This window comes from Zootermopsis nevadensis, unplaced genomic scaffold, assembly GCF_977971745.1.
Source record: "Zootermopsis nevadensis isolate Lab colony 2312 unplaced genomic scaffold, Znev_1.0 Znev_ptg000022l, whole genome shotgun sequence".
In the NCBI taxonomy this organism is placed as follows: Eukaryota; Metazoa; Arthropoda; class Insecta; order Blattodea; family Termopsidae; genus Zootermopsis; species Zootermopsis nevadensis.
In genome coordinates, this window is record NW_028259154.1 from 21035403 (window position 1) to 21062970 (window position 27568).

Sequence of the window (27568 nt, forward strand, 5' to 3'; positions counted from 1 at the left end):
CAATTGTTTGAAAATCGCACAATACCAAATATTTTCGAAATATTTGAAAAATTTTTGAAGTTGTAATCTTTCTATTTTTTTTTTTAGTTTTGTGCGCTTTCAGGATAATTTCCAGCATTTTTACATTTTTTTAATTTTTGGAAAACGTTTTTAAAATTCTCCCAACCCGATCCCTGCCATAACCAGTCTGCTGTACCCGTCTGGGATGGACCAGGTCTGTGCTGGACTCAGTTTGCTCGTTCCACTCCCTGTATGACTGGCCATTTCTGCAAACTCCATGCTGACAGATACCCGGTGAGGCAGAGACGGGGTGAGTCAGAGAATGCGTCCGGCAGGGACAGGCTGAGGCAGAGAATGAGTCAGACAGGGGCCAGTTCCATGTGAGATGAAAACTTCGTGTCACACCCAGATGGTCTCTGCAGCACACCAGTGTGCTAAGAAACACCGGTTGCACATCACTGAACTAGACAAATAAAACCAAGAAAAATTATATATATAGTTTTTTCATTTTATTTCTCTGGAATAAAAATCAGAGAGCTTCAGACAGCATTTTTGGAGCATGTCATTGTTTCCAGTTCTTTTTGAAATATATATACTTATTCAATAAAGATTAAAAATAAATGTATGCTCAATATCTCTCATCTTGTCTGTACTCCACCAGTGCCATAGTGGTGTAACCATAAGCAAGCAACCTGCTGCAGTATGGCACTTATTTATTTTTCATGACACCCCATTCAGCAAGTCTACGAATAAGATTAATTCTAACAGAACTGGTTAATAACACAGTCACAATGTGCAGTATTTTATACTTCAAACTGAATCACCAAACAATCTAAATATGCTTCTGAATTACCACCCAGATATTATCAACACAGATCACATTATTTGCAACCGAAAACATCTGTGTCAATCTTTCTGCTTATACAACGCACACACTTCGGTTTAACCTGTATCTTTTCCCAATCAAATATGATGAAACCCTTCCAATAGCCAAACTTCTTTCCATGCATATTCATATTACTTACTGTACAAAGTTAAGCCTGTAAATCAGCTGTGTGTTGCCATGCGCTGTTTATCAGTCATTCACAACAGAATATAAAATATACTTCCACAATTTTTGAAGAGTATCCAGTGCCACATTACATGTCAGAAAACGTGTTTCCCTAAATACAAACTCTGAATAAGAGATATTTTATGTTGTCTTTTTTTTTCCTGTGTAAATATGGAACATCAGTAATAATTCACATTAAACACAATGAGCCCCTATTTGCTGCTTTCCCAGAAAGAAAAAAGACATGAATGCTTTTAAGCGATATTAATCTCGAGCAATATACGAAGGAAAGAGTTAAACAGCGACGTCACCAACCGTTATGAATATCACTATTTCCATCTCACTGCGCTATGCTGTATTTACAAGATATCAAAATCAAATTCTATCTCAAAGTAAAAAGTTTATATTAATTATACGCCAGTTCAGCCGTGACAAAAACAGCTGAAAACTGTTTGTATTATTCCCATGACAACATATGCACAATGCCGTTCCAATTAAAATATGGATCACAAGATGCATTTCTGCATGCAGAAACTACAAAGTCCCTAATTCTGGTTTATGATAAGACTTAATACATAACCCAGCTGTTCAGATACAGCAACCACATACAGTTAAGTTGGTATCTGCACTGTCAGGATAAATTTGTTATTTTCATACAAACTTCATTACTGAAAGATAGCTGTTTTATGTGGCAGCAAAGCCTGGTGGAAGGTAAACTTCTACCAGATTACACAGCACTACACCCCAGAAGACAGCCATTTTCATACTCGCCAATGTGAGAATCTCAAATCCTACTCGATTACTGGAAAACTCCAAACAACACGCACAACTTTCACTTTTAATAATCGATATGGATGATGATTATAAACAAATAAAAAGTAACTGAAAGTAGTGATATAACCCTGCGGAAAAAATTTTCTTCGGTAAATTACGTGATAATTTTACCAGCACACAACATTTACATTGAAAGTATTTTAATTCTTTACTGAAATGTATTCAGTGAATTGAAGAAATCTGAAATACTATTAAAAAGTATCACTCACAAATAACAATAAAATTTGATGAACAATCAATATTGCAGTGATAAAGCTCCACTTTTGACTTCCCTTGTAACCTGCTTCACAGGGTCTCAGTTGTACATGTTTCTATGCAAGAGCAAATGCAAACAAGAAAACAGTTTTGCATGCATTTACCACTACAAACTTTGATCTGATAAAATGTAAAACACACTGGTACTGTAATAACATAAAACTTTTAAGAAAGGCAAGTAAGTCTGCTCTTGTTGTCTAGTTGCAGCCTTCCAAGTTGTTCTGAATTACAAGGGCCAATAAATTAACTTATCTTTAACATTTCCTATTATTCATACACACATACGTACACTTATCAATTCATTTATCCGTTGATCAGTTCACCCTCTCATTAGCCCATTGCAACTTGACCCTATCTAATGAGACCAGATGAACAGAAGAAATGCAGGAAATACACCACAGAAAATTTTCCAGTGGCTGTTTTAGTTTTGAAAATAATATTTTCACTCTAATTTCACAATATGCAAAAGTGGCTCTAGCTTTTGTTTAATTATGGACCTGGGAAAATAAATTTTAGTTTAACAAAATGGCTGGAGTTCCATGGGTCTGGATGAATGGCAATAGATCTCTACTCTTGTTTTGCTGAAATACAATAGAAAGCCACGTAGCCTAAAGCGGCCCATCCACGTATGAGTCTGGCTTGCGAGTCCGGCTCGGCTCGGGTTCCATCGAGCCAAACTCGTTTGCGGGCGGGGTGTCACGAGCCGAGTCTGCTATGCATGTGTGGTGAAACATATTCGAGCCCGGCTCACGAGTCAAGCTCGCCGAGCCAGACTCGCAAGTCAGACTCGTACGTGGATGGGCCGCTTAAGCTTCAGTAACCTTGCAAACTGAAAAGAAAATACTGCACATAATTAATTAACTAAGTGACTGGAGTTACTATATTTATGCCCAAAACCACAGGTAGATATAATCTCACCAGTCCCTCTTCAAATATCATTGTACTCTTCAATTAAAGATCACAGACATACTTTTATTTCTTAAACAAGTTCAAGGCTCTTACATTACCATCATACAAAGTGTTGAAGGCATGACTTGTGAATGTTTAATTCAGAACTAATATCGTTCACTGATACACCACAATAAAACCATGTGTGTTACCCAATTACAGTTTACAGAGTATCAAAAGAGAAGTTCTGATGCAGCAGTTACCTACCAAGTTGCAATGGCTGAATGTAGTTATATAATGATATCCCCTGCACATTACAAGATAACGCTCAGATTGGGAGAAAAGCACAAGATTTACGTAGTACAGCAGATGCATTAGCAAATGAGTGTCCCAAAGTGTACACTTCAGTAAGTTCAGCTACAATATTATGGATATCCCACTTTTATTCAAACATATTCATATTTTAAAAGCATTATTTAAAAATAAATAATGATACTATATTTCTAAATTTACTATGATAAATGACAAGTATTTGTTTAGTTTATTGTTTCCCCCACTAACACATCTTCCCTCTGAACCATCTGCTTCTTACAAATATTTTTCAAACAAGCACCACAGTTCCATTGCTGTGAACTTACTGCTGGAAAAGCTGCAGATATTTGTGCTGAGCAAGCGAGCAAGCAGATGCTGCCAAACTTTTAACACGCTAACTTATTAACATTCAGTTACGGAGACATCACGTCATACAATTGGTATAATGCTGTGTACAAGTATATAGCCATCGCCATATTACATAGCTACAGACTGTGCTGGGACTGAGAGTAAGTGAGTGAATATCAAGGACAAGAAATACAGAAATTAATTTAAAAATTCAATTTACAACTGCACACTCACTTTTGAATCTCTTTCATACACTGACACTACGACAGACCAACACAAACTGGTCATAGTAAGAATATACAGTTTCTTATGGCAGAAAGTACAATCATTTGCTAACAGCCATAATTTGAGTTCTTCCGGTGATTGTTACGATAAGCTTTGAGGTATTGGCGTACAGAATATCCGTGTGTGACATTCAGATCTGTGACAATATCTGAAGTGAAAATGAAGAGTGATTATACAATCAGATATGAAACACAATGTTTGATCCCATTCAGAATTGCCACTTGTAACATGCTATAATAATGATGACCAACCGTTAGGACCATTACTCGTGAAGCAAACAATGGAAATATGTGGCACAACGAGGGAATGCTTCAAAAGCTTTATACAGACTGGTCTAAAAACTTTAACACTGCATTGTGACATGTGCAGTTTTAGTTCAGACTCGAGTCTCAGACAGCATCAGTTTCTTGTCACGCATCATTAGCACTGGACCAGATGCCGACATGAAATTCAAACAGCTTTTATTTTTAACTCTGTTTGCCATTTCTTGATTGCCCTTATTGGTCCAATAAGCTCAATTCATAAAAACAACATTAAAAACAGTACGAATCTCTTCCCCCAACACTTAGAAGATTCGGTCTCCATATGACACCCTTCTCTTAATGGCAACAAACAGCTTGGTGTCGGCCAAGTCCATCTTTATACAACATTAATACGTCCTTCATACAGAACTGTGCAATTCAGTGGGATAAACACAGATTATAAATAGAAATATCACTGCTTCAATAAGCAACACCGTGAACAATAAAAGAAAAAGTAAATTAACTTCGGCAACATTTAATGTAGGAAGATATGGCACCCGCACCCGCACACCAACATCAATATTATACAGCTAATGATTTGGTACTTACATGCATGAACACGCATACACATATAACACAGTATGCAAAACTCGGTTCTTCAAAATGACTTCACCGTCTACTGGGGAGACAACGTGAATTCCAAAGATTCCGTTTCCAGTATCTATTCATTAATGCGTAAATTCACATTCTTGGCCAAATATGAAGACTTTAAAGATGTCCTTAAAATCAGAGTGTTTCATCACATGCTTTCCGATGTGGTTTTATTTCTTGAAATTGTTTCATACTTCTAATTATATAAACACTAGTCCTACCACAGCAAATAAATATAAAATATATAATTTATTTTAAAAAATGCTGAAGAATATTTTACGGTAACACTTTCACACATACATTGATGACTTATAATTTCAGCGACTGAAATTATTAGAACCTGAAGCTATTTTTCAAATATTTTTCAGAAGCTGTACATTTTGTATTACATATATAATTGTAATATATTCACTGCAAACTACATAGGTCTTGTCTGATGTATCTTTTTTCATTATTTCGTGCATCAGATGCTAAGAAACCAATCAATAAGATTCTTTTCTATTGTCACTCATGTTCTCTAGGACTGACTCGCATCTTGAACATTGAATCCAGTTTCCAGTATTACAACTTGCTGCCTTGTTCGCACTTTGCCTGAGTCTTTTCCCTTAGACTGGAATAAATTACCCCCTCACTCACATACACTACACAGTCAATATCTTTTGATATTTTTAAAAATAACAATGAATTTGTCATCAGTACAACACCCTTTCAGTTAAAAAATCTTTATTCACTGTCAATGTTCAGAAATAATCATGAAAATGGAAATCTGGTGTCTTTCTTTTGAAATAAAAGAAGGTACAGTACATGTCAGTAAACAAGGTGAATACCTCTTCATCAGCATCTACAGTAAGTGTATTAAATAAAATGAGGGAGCATTATGCCAGTTTCATATTATTTGTCCTGAATTTCACCTCTCTGTTCAACTCATCACCTATTTCCTGCTACCGTCAAGCTGCCATGTACTGCAGATCTACTGAAATTAATCCACTTTCTGCATTTTCAAAACTGGAGATGGATAAGAATGCAAACTGTCACATAGAATTTCATGTTAAAACGTGCTTCCTCTTTCTCATTACGCTCAAGTTTCAGTGAATATATACTATGTGCCAAAAACACATAGGGCATACAAACAGTGTGCTCAGGGACTACTCAAGATATGAACAGACCATGATCTGGTGGGGAACACTTGCTTCATGCCACAGTGCTGCGCAGTGGCTTCTAGTCCCAATGCAGTGAAGCCACTCGCCGACTGTCCAAGGTGGGTGACAAGAGTGACCGGAGAGTGCTGCTACTGTTGCTAAAGTATTTCAATGTGAGTGGTGACTGCAGGTGACGGTGGTGGATCACCTCTCGCTCTGCAGGTAGTGGCCACAGCTCCTGTGACACAGAGTATGATGAACATATCAGTTCCATAGCCACTAATTATTATTGTTGTTGTTGTAAATCATTTGTTTGATTGGTCCACAAACAGCCAAAAACTTCAGGCTTTTAGCCATCATAACTTGACTACTTGCAGACCAGGTGAAGAAACTGCAGCAACGGCTCAAACCACGAGATGGGCAGCTACAGTGAGTTGGGATCATACACACGCACAGTAGTCAGAGCGACCCAAGAAGCACGGCCTTTGCGTGAGGCTGAGTAATGCTTCAGCATTATGCTGGCATGCCGGAATAAGCCTAATGTTAGACGGCGGTGATGGCTCGACTCCTCCGAGATCTCCGATTATGAGGACTGCTGATTTGACGGTGAATCCGGGATACGGCTGTCTTCTCAAACGCTTTTCTGTCTCCTTCACAGCTATTATTATTTCAGCCACAGCCGAAAACTCAATGACATACATATTGCATTCAGAGATATCAATGAGAACAATATCAGGCTTGGTAGCTGTTAAGTGTCTGGTAGTGGGGACTAAATAGTTGCAATAAATTTTACATTTATCTTTCTCAACAATGGACTCAATGTCCCCACAGGCGTATGGAAAAACAGGGGTCTTATCAATGCCATAAAAGTGCCTCAGGTGGTAACAGAAAACATGTAAAGCAGTGTTATGCCAATGAATGTAGGCGTGTATTATTATAATACAAGATTTAAAATAACACCAACACTTCTTTCACTTAAAATTGGTTGCTGATATGTAACCATTATGACACATGTTACTTCTGTTAACAAACTAATTTACCTAAAAAGTTAGATAAACTGATTAATATTTAATTGTTTAATTCAAAAGAAAATAATACCAACAATAATAATCTTTGGTGCTAAAAAGACAGGCTTAAGTCAAACATTACCACATAAACCTCCATGTTTTACTGAATGCCATGTCTGATCGTGTGCCAGTGTACTTTGTATGTGTGTGTCCCTTATCTACAGTCACCAGATAAGTTGTTACCTGCAGAGAGAGAGCCTCATCTCAGGATTCACTTGACCCCTTGAACTGTCTGTTGCTGCCACGTCCAGTAAGGGACCCAACAAGTGATTTCAGAGTTGCTCCTAATCCCTTGGTTCCACCACCAGGTGTTTGGACATTACTTCCATTACGACCCAATCCCTGTGGATGTGCGTCCAAGCACTTCTGGTACCGTAACTGTAAGAAAACAGCAGAACAGAGTTACAGAAATTTACCTTGTATATTACTGCACAATACTGAAGGCATGAGAAATCTTCGTATCAGAGGTTACAGTCATGTCATAGCTTACCACATTTATTACCATGCCCCTGAATGCATGTATATATGTGAAATGGTCAAGTTCATGAGTTACTGTTTAATTTGCAGGGAAAGAGCCATGGTGTCCACTCAATAAGAGACTGGGTGAGCCTCAGAGTCATGGTGACAAACAGAAAAATTCCTGCTATCATCAGTCACTGAACTCTGTTCATCCAATCTGCAGTCCGAGGTGCAGACTGGAGAAGAAAATGGTTGTGAACTGGCTCAGGGTAGATCCAATGAGAGAAATTTCTTAAACAGAAAATTTACTTTTGGTTGCTCAGAAAGGATCCAGAAGTCAGTCAGTCAGATGTAACTGTTGAAGACACTCACCTTGCAGGCAGCTTCCACAGTTTTGCAGAGGGCCCCAGACGAAGGTTCACAGTGAAACACGTGTGCAATGAACAGATCTTGTGCGGTGTGCATAATGAAACCACACTGCTTCACATTACGTCCAATTCCCAAAAAGGAAAGATAGCGAACACGACACTCTGCTACCAGTTTGTTTTCTTCCTGAATAATAAACATAAAAACACACCCGCCAAATACAAGATGTTACATTTCTATAGGTTCATGTGAAAGCTGTGGCTATGTGAAAGTTCAATCTCCAACATTCACGTGGGTTGGAGTAACCACTGAAATTTATCTTTCTTCCCGTAATCTACTACTTTACAGCACTCTTTGTGAAACAATTGTTTAGCTAAACATTCTGATCTGATTGAATTATATATTTATGCAACAACATTTACATTTCAAAAGTCTAATTATTATGAACTGTTAATGAAGAATCAACTTGGTCAGTGTTAGTATAATATGGAAGAAACTGTTTTAAAGACTTGAGAGACTCTGGTAATTGCTGCAGATATTTTGCGTGCCTCTCAGGGACATGCTGACACTCTAAGGGCATAACAAGATTTGTGAAGCTGATGATAATGGAACTATGCTGATTTCAGAGAGAACAGCTGGAGTATTATTGCACTACAGAGAACATGGGGTATGACCTTACAATCAATTCAATACTAAACAGGAGTAAAGTACTGTACAAACCGAGGGGTTGAGTATGGAGATCATGGAGGGAGCCACAGCCACATTCACAGAATGCCACTTCTCTGTAGGCACAGTAGATATGAGCTTGTCAATTGCATCATTCAATATATCCATTCCTGTAGCCCGAGACACCTGCGTAGAACCAAGATACTGTGCCCGCAGAACTTTCTTTGGCTCTTCCATTGGGGTTGGAAATGACTGCGCTAGAAAGTGCACAGAAAAAATAACATTTACCTCTTACAGTTTCTAAGATTCACATAAATTACAAACACAGTGAAATGTCTATTTATGAGTTTTGTTCATTACAGATCTTCAGTTTAGTGAGCAAATACAATGCCTTCAAGAATAATCTTAATCGATTTCCATACCATGCTTTATTACGTAAACAAGCCATCAACGGTAACTTGCATATAATTTCCACTTTCACTTTCCCCTTACCACCACAAGCGATGGCTCTTGCCTCGCTGACAGCACATGAGGTTAGACTAAGCTAAGCCAGGATAGGCCAGGCTAGGTTAGGTTACGGTAGGTCAAGTAAGGTCAGGTTAAGTTAGGTACACATATCACAGTATATTACTCTGAAACATTGGTTACCACCTACAAAACTACATGGCACCACATCTCAGGCCATAATCTGATCCACACCAGTAGATACATACTGACTAATGCTTGGCCATTGCGATGATGAAATCGTCTGTGCTCTGTGGGAAGATTTGTGGGGCGTGTGGCCAGTCCTGACCTTCCTGCATTCCCACTTCCACCTAAAAATGTTATGAAATTCAAAGCACTTGTAAGCCTATATCTATGTCCTGCAGATCCAATATACAGGAATAATTAATTAATACGAACTCAATAAAATAACACTACTTTAGAATCATAAAAAAATTCAAAGCGCTATAATTATTATTAGTAATAATTTACATGAGATGAATAATGTACACATAAATTTTACATATATTTAAAAGTAAACTTTATTGTTACACACAATGCATGTGAAATATGTGTTTATGTTTCTTTCATACATATCCCGTAACCAGACCGGAAATCTGAAAACTCAGGATAACCCTGGTAATGGAGGTAGTAAGTTCCTCTGAAATGCTGACCAATATCAACCAGACTATATGATACAACATCCTAGAAGACAGTCATCTTCATACTCTACTGCGAGAAACCAAGTTTCTTGCTCATGACTAGTCTACAGATGTAATTAAGGGAGGCCGTTAAGATGCATATACATGTCAAAATACACTGAACAAAGAAGCATTCTGGATGTCTGTAGACAGACCATATATGGTCACATATGAACTTACCAATGATATCAATAGGTTTGGCAAGATTCTGTTGTAAACTACGCTCAATCATGATCTTCTTGCAGATATCCCTCAATGTATTGGCTATGGTCCTGGCTGGGATGTCACAGCGGAATACATGACACATGTGCTTACGAGTTGTTCGGTCACGTGCCACATACGCAAAGTCCCTGTTAACCCAAGATTATTGGATTCAGAACTGTATCACTAAAGCTCCCTAACAAATTATGAAATATTGTTTCTAACAAGATGACAGAAAATATTAAAACAGCTGCATTTTTTTAATTATCTGATAAATTAAGCTATAGTATTCACTAAAATTAAAAATCATACTCCAGGTATTTATCAGTCCATTTAAATATGTGGCTCATTTATTTCAGAATGCAACTATAAGTCAAATTCATATCACATATGATCCAGCATTATGAAGTCACAGAAATACGTCAAGAGGGGAAAAGATTTGGAGATGAATGGACTATCATTTCTGAAATGCAATGACAAATATTTTGAGCATTGTCATTAATTTTATCTCTCGGGGAAAGAAATTTCTCATGAGATTTTTGACCGGTGTAAGGGACCGGTGCCAACCCAGCATCGTGAGGAAATTGGGGAGCTACAATGGGTAGTGTAATCCAGTCAAGAAAACGAGCAATGGCTGGGGGTTCGTCGTGCTGACCACATGTTAGCCTATATCTGGTTGGATGATCGTTCACCTCTGCTTAGGCATGTGAACGTGAGGCCAGTAGTCAAGCTAGTCAGCTTTGGCTCTCAGAGGGCTGTTATGCCACGGATTAATTAATTTAATTCATTTTAACATTCCAGACACACAAAATCACTAAAGCACCTTTTTCACTCAGTGGACACACTGCATCCCTGCCAAGAGCATGATGAATAAAGAATTTCTGCAGACTCATACAAATCACAGAAATATGAGATTTTGCTATAGGTGTTTGAAACATAAAGCGCTCTCTTGATTTATGAAGAACATTTATGCAGAAAGTGTTTCTAATAGAAAATTCTTTCTGTATGACAGGACAATTTTCACTCTTGTATTTTGCTTCAAATGTCAATTCTGCAATATACTTATTCCATTCTGTAACAATTCTTAAACATACCTCCAGTCAGGAATTTATACCCTATATTCCATCATGATAATGGTTAAGCCAATATACAGAATTTTGTCACATAAAAAATTTTGTGCCACTACTTGGTTCACAATCACAAAATTATTATAATTCTATGATATAATAATAATCCATATCTATTGCATATTTAACTAGTATACTCCATATAAATTTCTAGTTATGTATTACTTTTTGCAAAGAAAAACTGGCTATTTGATTCTTTGTATATAACGCAGAGTTTTAAAATAGATGGTATGTACTTAATTAAAACTATTTTTTATCTTTGATTCTCTCATTCCAATCTGAAATATTGGCCTCTTATTATTTATTTTAAACTACTTGTGAAAATGCAGTTCTTGCACATGCTTAATGTATGGCGCACTTTATTTAAATTTTGTATTTTAATGCTAACCACATTTACTTTTCCCTCAAAACCATTTATAAATAATATGCTTAATGTTACAAAGCTTCATCATGCATGAACATAAAAAAATCATACCAAAACAGAATGTTTCTACATTTTGCGCAGAAACTAATTACACTGGTAAATTAATAATGGCAAAATTTTGTTATGGCCATGTTTTTCTTTTAACTTTATACCTATACACAGGGGGAGGGTGGAAGTTAAATGGGTTAGGGATACATAGAATTTTGCAAATGGTAGAAGGTTGGGCTTTTAAATAATTTAAAATTACCAGTCCACACTCTAGATAACTTTCAATTCAAAATACTGCTCCATACCTCTTTATTATGTATCATTCAGAATCACTTTTTTAATTCATCTATGAAACTAAAAAACCACCAAAATTTGTATTCTAAAATAAAAGCTTTAACACAGCTTCACATTAAAGGCAGCACAAAAGCATTAAGCACACCAAACACAAGCATAAGATCAAGCATAAGTTATTCCACCACCCACAGAATACCACATACTGTAACTTCAGAAGAAATATGTACATTAACTCTTTAAAAAGTTTGTTTGTTTCTTTTAAAAATTTGAAAGCACAATAATGTAAAAGGCATTCAGTACTTGTGCTCTGAATAGCGTGGCAAGAAACCAAATAAAGTTTGTCTTATAAGAGTGGCTTTCACACATAAGGTCTTACCTGCAGCAAAAATTATTATATACAAGTAAAATGTGCATCCCATGAACTTCACACTTCATTGAGTTCTCGTTCTGTTTATAGCCTCTTAAATTATTGGCAAGTTTTAAATGAATGGAGGAAAACAGAAGTACTATTACACATATCATCAGCCATGTTTCCTGTCAAAATTAAATTTGATATTGGGCATAAATACTAAAACTTGAACTCCATAATTCTTCTCCAAAAAAAAAAAAGCTTGCTTTACAAAAATTAGTATATAACATACTGATCAAATTAAGATTTAAATGTTTATTTAAAAATATATGGAACACTCATATTTATTCCTCCACGGCAGTTTAATGCCATTATTAATGATTAGGTTTGTCGAAAACAAATGCTGGACCTCTGAATAAGCATCAAAACACATAATATTAGTGGGGAAAGAACATAACGTATAATTCTTTGTAATGTTGTATCTTTATTACTAATTAGGTTTGTTAACAACAGATCTGTATGTTCAATGAATAAACATAAAAACCAGTGAGGTTAACAAAGAATGTTTCTTTTTAATATGTAAATTCAAACTTTCCACTCCTGTTTTATTTGAATGGTTTAAACTGAAGAAATTTATTTCCAAAGATTTTCCGTTGTTTGTACGGACACTTGCATTAACATCAGTCTTTTCCCAAGATAAGAAGCAAGATCAATTATTGTGTAAGATTTGAGGTTTTCACAGCGGCGAGTATGAAGATTTCTGTCTTCTGGGTTGTTGCGCTGTGTAGTCTGGTCGATGTTTACCTACGTTTCAGAGGTCATACTGCCTCCGTCATCAGGGCGATGAACCCAGAAGACAGAAATCTTCAAGATAAATTACTGCTTTCATGCATTTATCTTCCATACTTAAATAAATCTATGGGCAGTGGATTCAGTTATGGGTTCAGGCCACAGTGTGCTTTGTTTACCTCTCTCTGCAGCATTTGTCCCAATGGAGTGAGCAACCACCACCACAGCACATACAGTCATACAAGAAGAGATAGACACATAACCACATTAGCTACTATAGATTGGTGGTGGACAAGGAGAAGGCCCAATTAGATACCTTTTTTGCTTTTCTTACTAAATAACTGCTACTTAGCCTCACATAAAAGAAAATAAATTTCCACCGGCAAGATATTAAAAATACTCAGACACAACAAACCTCCAATTCTACTAAGAACTTACAACTACTAAAACATTTCAAAATGAAAGTTACTAATGAGTGGGCACAAAAATTAGAGAAATAAGCAAATGTTACAAGTTTCTGAAATAGACTAGATACTACATATTATACAAATCATAAAACAATATCTAATTGGGCCTACGTAAGAACAGACATATACATTTACTATTTAATAAATATTATATCGCTATAATTATATCCTTTTAAAATGCAATATAAACATGAGTATCCTTTTGCTGTATATTATGAGCTGTATGAAAAAAGTAGAATAGAAAAGAATGTAATTTATTTACAAACCATAGCTCCTTCATAGTACAAGCCAAGAATGTGGAACATGTCATAATATGAATATCAACACTCAGTAAAAAATAAAATACCAGTACAAATACAATAATATAGTTGTTACAGCTACATTGTAAAAGGGAGCATAAATTTCATAGCAAGAATGACATGGTAGAGACCATCCACCTTCAATTTGTAGCGCATCAAAATATTAGATCTTGTTTCCTCCTGTCCTGTAATTTCTCTGTCTCATTCTTCTTTATTTAATTATGCTAGAATGTTAGGCATAGCGTCTTTTGTGTGTTTTCCTTCAGTTTTCTATTAGTTTCTCTCTTTCTCTCTCTTGCTTAATAAATGCAGTGCATAATCGTCAAAACATACACACATTTCTGTTCTAGCACTGTACAAGAAACAGTTAGGCTGTAACTACAGCATATGATGTTGAGTTCCTAAAATATACTAAATTTTGGGATAAATAAAATTAAATATGGTGAAATTTTATATTATATAAATGTACGGTAACAAACTGGCATTCAGAAAAGCTGTAACATCCATAAGAACTGAATAATGAGTAATAATTCACATAATAATATAAACAGTGATGGTAAGAGTTTTTACCTGCCATTATCCCTTCCGACTCCCCACACACGAATTGTATGGATAGGTTGAGTATTAAGGACAGTGAGATTCTCTGGGTCTATCAGCTTCAAAGCACCTTCATCCAGGTCCATGAACAACTCTTTCCCCTGAGAAAACATCAGTACAATGAAGCATCTTCAGAAATTATAATGACATAAAAATAAACTACTTTTATTTCAGACAAAATTAATAAGTACCACTCATACTGATTTCCAACCATTCTTTCAGCAAAGTCCATAAAATTAACCACACAAACATGAGTTACATTCATCTGCAAACACAGCCAAATTATGGTAACTGTGTAGGGTGAAATGAATTTACGGTTTCATGTACTTCCAGAATGTCTAGAATCATGTGAAGAAGGGCCAATTTTATAAGAAACAAGTTCAAAGAGAAAGGTCAGATTATCAACAGATCGAAATTTATATCGGCAGTACAGCTGATGTGTTAAATCCGAGTGATAAAACGTAAATGATGTTGAATGATTCTATAGAATACCCCCATGAATGAAATCCTCATTATACACTATTCCTTGTATATAATAAAATAAAATTAGTATGATATAAGTGGGAATAGGGAAGGAGAGCGTAGGTTTCTAGTTATAAGAATAAAGTCTCTGTAGCCAGAGAATAGCACTATTAGTGATAGATATATTATGCTGTGGTGCTCAAAAACTTTATGTTAAATAGACCAGTCTTCCATACAGAGAATTTGACTAAGCAAAGTTTCAAAATAAAAATTGAATGTTTAAAAATTACGGTGCATTATTTTAGGAGTGACCCTCGTACATAAAAAAATAAGACACGTCTAACTACTATGTAATAATTTGATCAATACATATAATTTAACTGCCTACAATGTTTTATTTACCCTTGTAATTTACTGAATTTATCCCAAGAGCTATGCTGGCGGTAGCGTAGCTACTGGTAGGGCCTCCCTAGCCAGATTGGTCGAGGGGGAGAGGTCAGACTAAGACAGGTACCCTGGTCCTCCAGGTTGGGGGTTGGTCGCAAGGCTAACAACCTTGCGCCGTAAAAAGGAAGATGTTTCGAAACCTCGATCAAAGCCTCGGACAGACGGACCTAACAGAGGACCGAATGGAAGAGGAGAATTGAGGAGGCCATGGGCTGAATACGGACCGGAGAGCCATAGAAGAAGAAGAATTTACTGAACTTGGTGACATTTACACATGAATATAAAATTTTATAAAGCAAATGTAGCCACAATCTGCAGAATATGATACTGTTTTGCTCAATTATCAAAACAAATATAGTGCAGAATTTATTTAATCTTGATTTTCAAAGATCTGCATTGTGATATCTGGTGATATATTAGCCAGGCTTATAGAAGTTTGTCATGGTATATAACATTTTCACTACAGACTTCTGTTCATTATGCATATGCCCTGTCTGACACACCATTACCAACCCAAATATAATGAGGAAAAAAAATACAAACTAACATAAGAGAAATTCAAAAATGATGTCAAACAAGATGCATAAAACAACAAGAAATGTATGAATAACACTTACATCACCCCATCTCCCTACGACATCCAACAAGTCAAAACGTCCGAATGATAGATCCACAATGCATTTGTTAACAGCTTTACTGCTCCTCTCTGGTGTAAGATCCTCTTCAGCAATCTCCACCCATCCTAGCGACCTCACAGCAAATCTGATTGGCCGTTCTGAGCCTTTTGAATCTGATGGTTCAGCACGCGCTGGATAGCTGCGTCTCCTAATAAATAAAATAAATACTATACACACTTTATCTAGCGAAAAATTTATAGTATCATTTAAAGTTTAGCACTGTCAGTGCTATGTTGGTTTATAATGATTTAATAAGAACATAGCTTCCGACGCATAAAGAGTATCAAGTAAAGTACTTTACATGGTGTAGCAATTTCTTAGCGTGCTCGCCACTGGACCCAAGGTTCGCGGGTTCAAACCTGGCTGAGGTCGATGGATTTTTAAGGGTGATAAAAATCCGTAGCACAACCTCCTTCGGAGGGGAAGTAAAGCCGGCGGTCCCAAGTCGTAGATTTACGGCATGTAAAAGAACCTTGCGAGCATGATACGAGATGTTTCATAAGCAAAATTCAGTGGCCATTTCTCACCCATGTCCTGATTCCCTACTAGATGGCAGACAAATCAGGATCAGGAGTAGAAACTGTGCAGTCAGTGGGATGGTCACTCACTACTCACAGCGACGTAGTTATACAGAATTTTTTAGTAGGTTCTTGTGAGAGGCGGGGAATTTTTTGACTAGCCAAATGTCATCAGCTTCTGAAGAAGGACTCAGCTCCATGAAGTCTGTTAACATTACAAGCATTTCTTACTTTAAAGCGAGCTCTTCTTTTCGGTCTTCCTTCTTCTTGCCGGTATCGAGCTCCTCGAGGGCTGAACTGGTGTTGCTCCTGGTTACGCCAGTTCCCAAAACTCCACAAATTCCACCGACTCCAGTTTGCTGGTAAGTGTTCAGAGCCTGTTCAAGAAAAGTTTTATAAATTAAGATCAACCAATTCTGGTTACTTACTGATGCTATTTCAACTGCACAGGTCATATAGCATCAACTGAGACTTAACCACAAATGCAAATTAGGTAAGACTGTGACGAAGAAAATATCAAATGCTTCGTACTCTATATTACTTAAATATAATGATTTCTGAACGTACACTCTCTGCGTCCTTCACTAGTGGCCTCCTAGGTTCGGTCTTGCTGTTGGGTGGCGTCGCAGGTGGCTCCCTCTGTATAGTCCCACTCTTTATATGCCAGTAGTACGGTCCATCATTATCTGCAAGAAAATGAGATAAATATAGCCTATTGAGATGAAATTCGTATAGCAAGCTCCATATTGACACAATGTATCTACAGTACACTATCACAACACGGCAATTAACCGGATAATATTTTTAAAAAATAATTTGACTAGCGGAATGCCCACAAAAACGTACATTTGAAATTAAGTGACGTATAATATACACCCACGGACATAACGGAGGATTTATTTATCTTATGAAGGAAATGGGACATGGTGAGTTAAAAACAATGGACAAGGTCCAAAAGACATATAAAACCACAGCATAAATTAAACATTACTACAACCACAATTTAACTAAATCTCAATGACAGTATATAGCACTATTACCTTCGTGCTTCTCCCAGCCCGGTGGTAAGTTTTCAAGACCACTGCCAGGAGATCCAACAGAGTGCTTGGGACTGTTGCTGCCATTTGGCGACAGCGAAGAGTGCTTCTGGGGAGGCCTGCGTTTTACAGGAACAGCGTAAAGGTCACTGTTCAACTGGCCGGCAATATGCGGTACAGAACCGTCGTCATCTGCTGTGTTGAGGTTTACTGGCTTTTCACAAAGACTGTAAAACAAACAAGAAAATATATCACCAAAAATCTGAGAATCAATTTGAATTTTCTAACCTACCACTGAGCTATGAAACATTCGATGATATAAGATGTCAGTCATTTTCCGCTGTTACCAAAAGAAAGAGCGAGGGGAAGAGATGGATGGACCATAAAGACAGCAACTTTTCTGACTAGCTGAATGACTATTAGCTACCCAAGGAGGAATCTGCTCCATAGAATTAGTCTTGTGCCTAAGTACAACAGCGTGAAGGAAAGCTGCCCCTGTTCAAGACCTCAGCAAAGATAGAGGACAGCGAATGAGTCTTCTGCTGTCAAAGGTATTCAAGAAATTCGGCACAAAACTTCAGATCTTAAATGAGTGTCAAGGTAGTTCGACCCTTTTATCCCGGCACTGATCTGGAAGGACTGATGTACCCAAAAAAAAAAATGTTGGGATGTCAAGACAGCAGATTCCTCAGCAGAGATTTGGACCCGGAGTTGGTGTATTTTATGAGCACAAATCACGCAATATCACCAAGCTAAACCATGACCCTACATCTTATTTATACTTTACTGTTGCATTATATTGATTGAGGTGACTATACCAAAAAGGATTACATGAACAATACATGTAGAACGCATGAGGGAAACAAATTACAATATACGTATAATGTTTGGGTGGCAAGACAGAAGTGAAAAAGACTATGTGGGAGGATAATATTAAAACAGATCTTACATGCAGTGAATATATAAACTGAATTGACCTAGCTCAGAACGTATTTGAACAATATACTTCTGTGAACACGGAGCTGAACCTACGAGTTCCATAAGACGTGAGATTTCTTAAATGGCTAATAATTATCGACTGTTCAACAAACACCCCGGATCATGTACGAGTAGTTGGTTAGTTGGTTTACAGAAAGTCGCGTTGCAGTAATTAGTACCTCCCATCTGAGACCTTGGACAGTTCTTTAGAACAGACCACGACTTCTTACAAATCTTTTCCTATTTTTTTATTCAAATAATCATCCTACTTTTTCGACGTTACTATTCAACCCCAATTTAATTCAAGAAGTGTCATTATACAACATACAAATAAATCATTTAGTTATTGCATTGCTGCGCTGATCCGAGTTTTATGAAAATTTATTTTGTCCAACTAGTTGGCTGAGTTCTGTTATGCCCAGAAGGTACTGAAGGTAATGTATTCCTATTAAAACCAGAATTAAGCAAAACCTGGGGCTGTAGGCGGTTGCTACTGCGTGCATAGTATTTGCGAAATATGCCAAGTTTAGACCCCAGAGGTACGCCGACTATTCGCCTTAAAGGTCCGGGTTAGACACGTGTTCATTCACACATGTCATAGAGGTCAAGGAAAATCATGGAATGTAACATGACCTACATCCTCTTGCACGCCGGTTAGAGCGGACAGAGACACAAGTCGAGTTGGTGTTCGCAAATCGACTCAAGATTCCACATAAAGCGTGCATGAGCCTGGAAAGCCATAATTCACGACGCTGGCAAACCGCTGCGAAGCGTCCCGACGCGAGGCCAAATCAGCATTCCATTTTGCAAACATGAAGGCACAAGACACGATGCTAGCAAACCGACGCCCATCGTCGCGACGCCGTAAAAGTGTGGGGTGTGGATTGGATTTGTATGGCTCAAGACTGGGACCGGTGTCGAGCCCTTGTGAACACGGCGTACTCCTACTCGCCTTTCGCATACGTATTAAATACGACTCGGACAGGAGGCAATGTCCGAAATAATTACGGTGTAATGAACCAATCACTGACTCAAACCTTTAGAGAGAACCGTCGGTATGCCTGTTCATGTCTGCAACTACCAACAAAATAGCACAGACACATTAAAACTTATCGGTACAAACATGTACATAAAACAGAAATCAATCTTGAAAGTAGCTCCGCAGTCTGAAAATCTCTCCGAGGGACCAATCCAACAAGAGATTCTTGTGACGTCAGTTTACTTGCAAGAGGTTGGGGGATTTCTAGACTTCCAAGCAGTCGGTTTCGCTGCAGACAATCAATACTTGTTGTATGTACGTAAAAGCTCCCACGTCCCACAGACACTACCCCGCCTTACCCTACCCCATCAGACTCTGGTTCACCCACTACGGCGCCATATGCCAACAAACACACCATAAAACAGATCGTAAGACAGAATCAGCAGACCACATCATGCGTGCATGTCATGGGACATGCGTATAATGGAATGGGTCTATAGATACACAGCGGTAAGTACATAGGGATGTCATCTTCCATTCGATGAAATGACTCCACATTTCTCCAGTATCACTACTTTAAACCACAAAACCATTTAATTATCTTCATTTCCCCAATTTAAAGGTCACTGCTCCCTTACTGTTCTATATTTGCATAACATTAACCGCTCAATATAACACAGTACTTCACAGTACACGGTAATTTTACACACAGCTTCCCGATCATTAAAGCAATGTTAAGCAAACGGCAATACCTCGTGCTTTAAAATAAGTGAGAAACATTCACTGTTGTTTTAAGGCACATGCATTAAAAATCTGCCTCTAGTAAATTCCAAGTGACTTAAATATTTTTCTGTTAGAGGCAGGTCTTCGTCGAAGCATGTACCCTACAAAAACTTAATAATGACCATGGAATTCACGTGAATTAATCCATCGCTGTGTTTTCAATCAAACACGACAATGTTACACTACACAAATCACGACTACTTCTTACCAAATCACTTCCACTTCACAAGGAGAGAAATCCCTTGCAGTTGGCATGGGGTCGTTAAATAAGCTGCAGTGTGCACCTACTTGTTAGAGTCCCTGGAGCTGGCACGTTGCTCCGCAGTGTCGATGAGGTCGGGTTTCACCCGCAGGGAGGAGGTGAGGTCAAGTGGGCGCCGCCCCATAGAGCCACCACCCCCACCGCCACCGCCAAGATTCGCGTTGTCGTGAAATAATGAATTGCTGTTGTCTAAGGGCCCCGATGTGGGGTCAGTGTTGTGCTGGAGACAACCGTCACCGCTCCTGCATAAGAGAAAGTTTCTTCGGCTTAGTAACGCCGACAGTCAGTAGCTCCAAAGGTGAAATTTCTCAAACCTGGTATCAAAATTGCAAACAATTATCATTTAGGCCATTAAAATTTGTATCCTAATCTCCTACCACTACTTTCAGTGCCTAGCGCCTCAAACGATCGATTAGATAAACGGCAAACAAATGTAATTAAATGCCAGCGTCGTCGATCAGATGGATAATTCGTATTGACACGCCCGCCAATTTAAATTTCTACATGAAAGTATTATTCTTTACTGTCAAGTAAAATCCGGGTGAAATGAAACACCGCGGGAAAGAAAACTGTTAAATCCCCAATTAAAATACTCACTGAAATAAACGCTTTGAGAAAAAAAAATCAGTACAAATCCTTGTTCACTCTGAGAATTATACGAAACATAAAATAGCAGGCTTACAGACTGTCAAGAAGGTGGTACAGATATGTACCACTAGGCTTTAAAGGTTTAATGAACCAGTGGTTCCACGCCGTAAAGCCTGATACACATCAGAAGTCGAAGACCTCCTGTGTTGCACCCCTCAGGGTTAAGGTAGATTCACAGGCATTCTGAAACACCGGGGTGCTGTTACGTTGTCGCACTATGCAACACGCACGACAAGGTACGGTGCAGTTCCTCAACCAAAAGAACTTGGGACATAACACACCGTGTGTCCCAGGAGCGATCAACACTCCCTGCTTCCTTCCTACGGGACACGTTGGAGGCCTTAAATTTTCATCGTCTATGTGATATCGTGTATGTTGTTAATGGACGATACTTGATTAAAGTACGAAGTCTCCAGGTATCCGAATTGGTTTCTTCCCTTCAGGTTTACCGAGTAAAGTTTCTCTCCACAATGCGTCCTACGACATCTCTTCCTTCATCTGATCACCGAAATAACACCCCAGTAAAATAAAGACCTAAAAACAAACTTCCTCTAGAGTAAACTCTCGCGGTGCGCATGCGTGTGTGGGAACAGTCTCTCATTTCTCAGTTTATGTGTATCTGCTTTGTTTCATCGTCCATTACCGAGTTCACAAGAGTGGAAGAATCTGAACCACTGAGCTCATAGTCACTCGGGTTTGATCAACGAAATGCAAGCTCAAAGCGCGCTGAACAGCTGCCTGTGGGTTAATCCACACGCAAGAGTCCAGAGATGTCAAGGGACAAAAGAAAACGGCTCCATCTTTACCTATAAAACTGAATATAAATATATGACGTCACGTGGAAATTTATACACGTGCCGTCCAGAGTTTATGTCCACAACATTGGCCGATTGCTTTCCTTTCATTCATATTTCCATTCATAATTTCTCAGTCTTCCATCATTTCATCGTGTTGTATGGACGTCTGTGGCAACTTACTATTCACTATCCGAAATGTGAGTTCGTCACGGCGGTGCAGACGTCTACTATGGTTTTCTGGATTCCTTCAAAACGTTGGTAACTACCTGCACGGCGCCACAGCCCAGATTGGGCAAGTTTGCAGGATATTACTTCAAAGAGTTTTTGTGTACTCTTATGCCTTTTATATATTTTAATCTTCGGGTTTCACGCTGGAAAAGGTGTATGACATACTCTGAACTGGATGGCTAATAAACAGAAATGATGGTGGCAGCTCAATTACGAAACATGTTTAGATAAATTTGCTGCCTAGTCTAGCCTCCTGAATTCACTCACTGATTTAAGAGACACGTTGTGTAATACGAGTATCAAACGCCTTATGCCGTTTTGGAAGAACGTCCACACCCGCTGCGCAAAATACGTACTTTGTCAAGGGCTACAGTACCATGCAGCAGACGCAGTTCTGCTCTGTTCTGTTCTGCCTCCATGTGGTACATTTACTCCGATAATGTTCACATCAGACATGGTCCAGACGCCTGCCAGAAGGATCCTCTTCAGCAGAAGGGAAGATAGGTTTCTCCACTTCCCACTTGAAGTCGAGTCACATTTAACAAGAGAAACAAATCCCTTCCGAATCTATGCATTACAAAAGCATCGCTGTCAGCGTTACATTTCAGTCCTTTGTGTCAAGCAAGGTGATACAACCAGGTACCCTGTTCGAATCCTGGTCAGGATACCGGATATCCTGAGTAAACGGTTTCGTGCTTTTCCTCAGTCTCTCGAGGTTACCGTAAAAATAGTGCATGTGCCGAATTACGGAACGCGTGGAACTTTACCTCACTTTTCAGTGACACCGCTAGGATTACTAGGAATGCAGATGACGAAGCACAGAACTCGGAGCGAAAAAGTTGCGGTCAGATTTCTTACGCATGATCCGAATTTGAATGTGGTGTCTGAGGATAAACATCAGCCTCCGAATTTAAGCTAACAGGTCATACAGCGTCCGTCCTCTGACTTCCTGTTACCAGAACTCAAAGCGTTCTACCTCCGAATTCGGCGGCAAATTTCGATGTAAACCCATAATACTAAATTTCATTAAAATCCTTCGAGAATTTTCTGAGACAAAACATAGGGAAAGACAGAAGCGTATAGTTTACACGAGTATACTTAATGTGTTGAGCTAATAATCAGAGAACCCGTGATGATTCTATTCACTCCTAAAAAATAATCTAGACTACGACTTCATGGGCCAAACTCCGACAACCCCCATTTCACTCCTCCGCGACAATGCGAATGAAACAGAATTTATGAACTAAAGACGATACATATGCTGCAAGAATTCCAGAAGAATCCCGATATAACAGATGAGTAGAAGCCAAGTGTTAAAAGCAACCACACACGTCCTCAGGGGCGATTAAGACAGTGTTAAAGGCTCAACGAAATTAATTTCATGGCTTCCTATGAAGACTCATATTCCGACCATGCAAGAACAGACTGTAGGACTGCAAGTGACCACGATAATCAATACTACGGAGTCTTCCCTCTCGTTTTACCCTCCAGCCCCTATACGTCGCGACATACCAAGGCCTAGCAGGAGGGGTTGGGACATCAGGATGGGACAAACACTTCTACATTCCACGCGTTCTTTGCGCCCTAGAAAAAGCTTAAACATTCCCCATCAAATTAAAAAAATAAATGATTCAACCGGTTGGTTTCAGTATAGGTCATGATGTTTTCTCTAAAAGTTTTTGTGGAATATGAATATTACGTTGGGCATTGTCCACTGAGGTATATTTGATATACACGACGTTTCGGCAGTTAACTACATTCCCGTTCTCAGATAAAATAACTGTAGTAATACTGGCAAGCTAGTTATTACAATTTTAAATTCTGATATTAGCAGCGAAGATTACGGTCGAAATCGGCACCTTTAAACACTAGTCTAACACGCTAACCACAAGTGGTCGCCTCTGAGTTAACTCGACAACTATTTTACACAAGAAACACATCTCAAACAGTGAACAATACTAAAGATCTTTATAACAGGACAGGATAGTTCAGTTATAGCGCCCGGGTTTCGAGTCCCGGCAGGGAAGGATTTTTCTCTTCGCCATCCAACTTCTTATCCAGTGGCTGCCGGGGTTACCAAAGATTCGAGTTGCGTGCCGCAAAAATAACATCCCATTACGTTTTATAACAAAAACTTTCTAGAGCAATTTTTACTTCCTACGACTACTATATGTTCGGCCCATCTCAGACTTCTTACAGCCCTCTAAGGAATATACAAAAATTTATGAAATCTGTTAACTGAAATCCAATTTTTTTATTGTTGCGATGAGGTGAGACTAAGCGGCTCTGAAATTTGGAGGAATGATACTGAGACAGCAAAAACCAAAGGACTCCGAGAAAAACCTGTTCCAGTGTCAGTTAGTCGGCCAGAAATCCCACGTGGGCTGACGTGGGCACGAACGAGGACCTCGGCGGTGAGAAGCTCTGGACTAACCACCTGAGCTATGTCATATGACGTATCCAGTGTGTTAATATGTATCTGATGCAAACTCCAAACACGTGATTCTACTTTTAATTCCCATAATTCATGTACGTCTTTATACGAAATTCATATATGGTAATATATTACAAAACTTGTTCAGTATCGTATGTACTGCAATTTTAAAAATTCGTAATTATCAGTTGCTCAAACAGATGTAGTTCTGCATTAACATCAATGAGATCTGAAGTCTCTTCCCACTTCCCCCACAGTATCCCATCTAAAACAAAGTTTTCTCTTATAAATTGTTGTTCTGCATGCAATTATTATTCTTTCTAAGGCGATAAAGGTCTTAATCGCTACACTCACAGTCATCTAGTGGCACGTGCATACGACGACGTTTCGAACGTGTCAATGACGTCAGGATCTGCATTAGACAAAAGAGTGTCGCCTTCCGAAACAATCACTGTACTACCGGCCAACAGCAAATTGTTGTTGTTCATATTCACTTCCTTTGTTAACTAAAAGTTACAAACGTTCACGTCAACACATTAATCTTCTTTCTAATATCTGCACTGAACTTATACATGCACTCAAAATGGGGTGAAGAACTCACGAACAGTTCAACACACTGGAATGTCACAATGTTCATTCAATAAAGTTTGGCGACAGTCTGGAAGCAGGGATTCGTTCACGCCGAACAGCGCATGTCATAACAGCACTTGTGTCAACAGCGTTGCACAGTCTGATAACGAAAACAGAGTTAGATTACCCCTGGGCAACAACCCGAATTCACATATTATTAAAAAAAAACAAAAAAACAGTAACAAATAAAAAAATACTGACTAGTGGCAAAAACGTGATACCAAATTTAATATTTCCAACTCGTGCAAATTTAATATTTATAGGTTATACCATATTATCTACATCTGTCGACAGTACTTTAAAATACAGTAACGTGTGTAACATTCAGAATGTCAACCAAACACTGGTACACCAGAGGATGAAAAATTACATGTGAACATACATCTGGAAAAGTCTCCATTCTGTGTTATGAGCTTTTCAGTCTTATTATGATGGCTATAATCAGAACACTGTAGCTGTAATACTCACGGACTTTGAATATCACACAATAAAATAAATAATCAAAGTATTTACCTTCACGTAAGGAACAGATAAATAAAACTTAAAACAAACCTGATTTACACTTACAATCCGCAATTATAACTGTAGACATGAAACACTTTTAAACACAGTATTCAACCACTCCCATATGTGAAAATTAAAATAACTTTCTGATATCGCATGGCCGATACACATCGATTACAAAAGTGTTGGAAACGCACAAGACGAGCACGACATATCGTCTTCTTCTTCTTCTAAAGATTGCAGTGAGACTGATATCAGACTGTCTGCCGGTGGGGAAAATCCGGTAGGAGACGAGAACAAGCAGAATGGAAACGGACTGGTTCGTAAATGGAGGGATCAGGCTATATCAGAGGGGAAATGAGGAGAACAGACACTTTAAGAAATACCGCAGCCAACACAACGGCCTCCGAAACACATCACCGAGTTAAAAAAGAACGGCTTGCTACAAGTTCTGATAATTAGCATATATATTCGTTTTACGGTGAACTCAAAGGCCCCCTAAAGCACCGGCAACACGGTGCGCTACCCGCCGATAGAGGACGCACAGCATGTTGGGTCCATACAGTGGATCGATTCCTTCAGGAGGAAATTGTTTCTAACAGCCTTTTAAAAAATTAAGGAAGAAGACTCCGAATAAAACATGAGTTGGTTTCTCTTTAAGGGTTCGTCTTCGACTGGAATGTTGAACCACCTAGAGCTCTTACAAAAGTCCCATTAACAATCTGTCGATATCAGGAAGGAAATAAGTTCCTCGTCTCCGGCAAGTGTCAGGAAGCCCTGTCCTACCGGAAGTGTCGATAATATTAGGTGTTCTCATTACACAGCTTTGTCTGCACGCTTCCAGGCCTTTGTTGCTCTATTTAAGTAAACAAAAATTGTCACTGCTCCTCATTCTTTCATTGATTAAACCCTGAAACACGTTCGTATTTAAAATTAACTCTGAAAGTATGAATCCTTGCGTTTCTTTGACGGGTAATCCGGCAATCGCAAGGCTTTTCGTACGCAGCTAAGAATTTAGACATCTAGGAGGATTCTTAAACGCGATGCCAGAGTTAGAACAGTCCAGTAAACTTCTAAAGTAAAATATCAATTATACATGCACATTAAAAGCCATAATGTTAATTACATACTTTTAAGAAATACTTTATATATAAAACTTTTTTTTTCCAAGAAACTGTTTGCTAGAAATATACAGAAATTTTAAAAATTATCTAGATCTGACCTTATTATTACACGTAGTTGTAGGATACGGTGAACGTTCTCGACAGACACACAAAAGCTCAAAGAAGCACGGATAATCCAAATGGCTTTACTGTAGGGAAACCGAGAAAAATCATCAATTCGGTTATGTTCGGGTAATGTCGCTTTCATTCGGGGTTCGATACGGCGACTGGGCCCCCAGTGTGGGTGGATAGAACGATGTATGGATGGTGGTACGGTTAGGGGATATCAGAGGGCAAGGGTAGAAATACGGGGGAGAAAAACAAATGTAAAGAAAATGGGAGAGAAGGGAAGTACAAGTGAAAATCGATGTCAAGATGAAAGGAATTGGAAAGGAAATGAAGAGCACTTCTTATTTAAGAGTACAGACAGTTAAAAATGGAAAGCATCCTTTCAGATTATAGGGTTACCTCAAAACAATTTAATGCACAACCAATTAACGGACAGTTTCAAAGAACTAAGGGTTATTAACATTTTCTAACTGAAACCGTTTTAATCAGACGATTCATAAAGACAACGCTTCAGAGCGACAAATCATCAGTCTTCAAATTACAACACTAAAACAGACTGTGTATTAATTCTGTTATATATTTCAACACGATATCTAATCGATTAAAATTAACAAGCTAGTGTAGAGGCTATCATATTTTATTCTGGACATACCCATTACTTGAATTAGGA

The 27568-nt window shown here is 38.3% G+C and overlaps 1 protein-coding gene across 5 annotated transcripts in view; it reads right to left on the bottom strand.

Moving 5' to 3' along the window:
* Nucleotides 1-3091: 3091 nt before the first annotated feature.
* Nucleotides 3092-27568, bottom strand: part of LOC110829534 (protein Fe65 homolog) — a 106590-nt gene continuing 82113 nt past the window's right edge. For 4 of the 5 annotated variants that reach the window (XM_087353990.1, XM_087353991.1, XM_087353993.1 and 1 more), the window contains 12 exons: nucleotides 20452-20667; nucleotides 17427-17650; nucleotides 16954-17072; nucleotides 16618-16763; nucleotides 15809-16016; nucleotides 14256-14383; nucleotides 9928-10097; nucleotides 9277-9378; nucleotides 8618-8820; nucleotides 7904-8083; nucleotides 7256-7450; nucleotides 3092-6243 (listed from right to left, as the gene is read on the bottom strand). In XM_087353990.1, coding sequence (XP_087210116.1) covers nucleotides 7277-7450; nucleotides 7904-8083; nucleotides 8618-8820; nucleotides 9277-9378; nucleotides 9928-10097; nucleotides 14256-14383; nucleotides 15809-16016; nucleotides 16618-16763; nucleotides 16954-17072; nucleotides 17427-17650; nucleotides 20452-20667 — 1870 coding nt within the window. In that variant the 3' untranslated portion in view covers nucleotides 3092-6243; nucleotides 7256-7276. The remainder of the gene's footprint in view (nucleotides 6244-7255; nucleotides 7451-7903; nucleotides 8084-8617; nucleotides 8821-9276; nucleotides 9379-9927; nucleotides 10098-14255; nucleotides 14384-15808; nucleotides 16017-16617; nucleotides 16764-16953; nucleotides 17073-17426; nucleotides 17651-20451; nucleotides 20668-27568) is intronic. The other variant, XM_087353994.1, reaches the window with a different exon arrangement.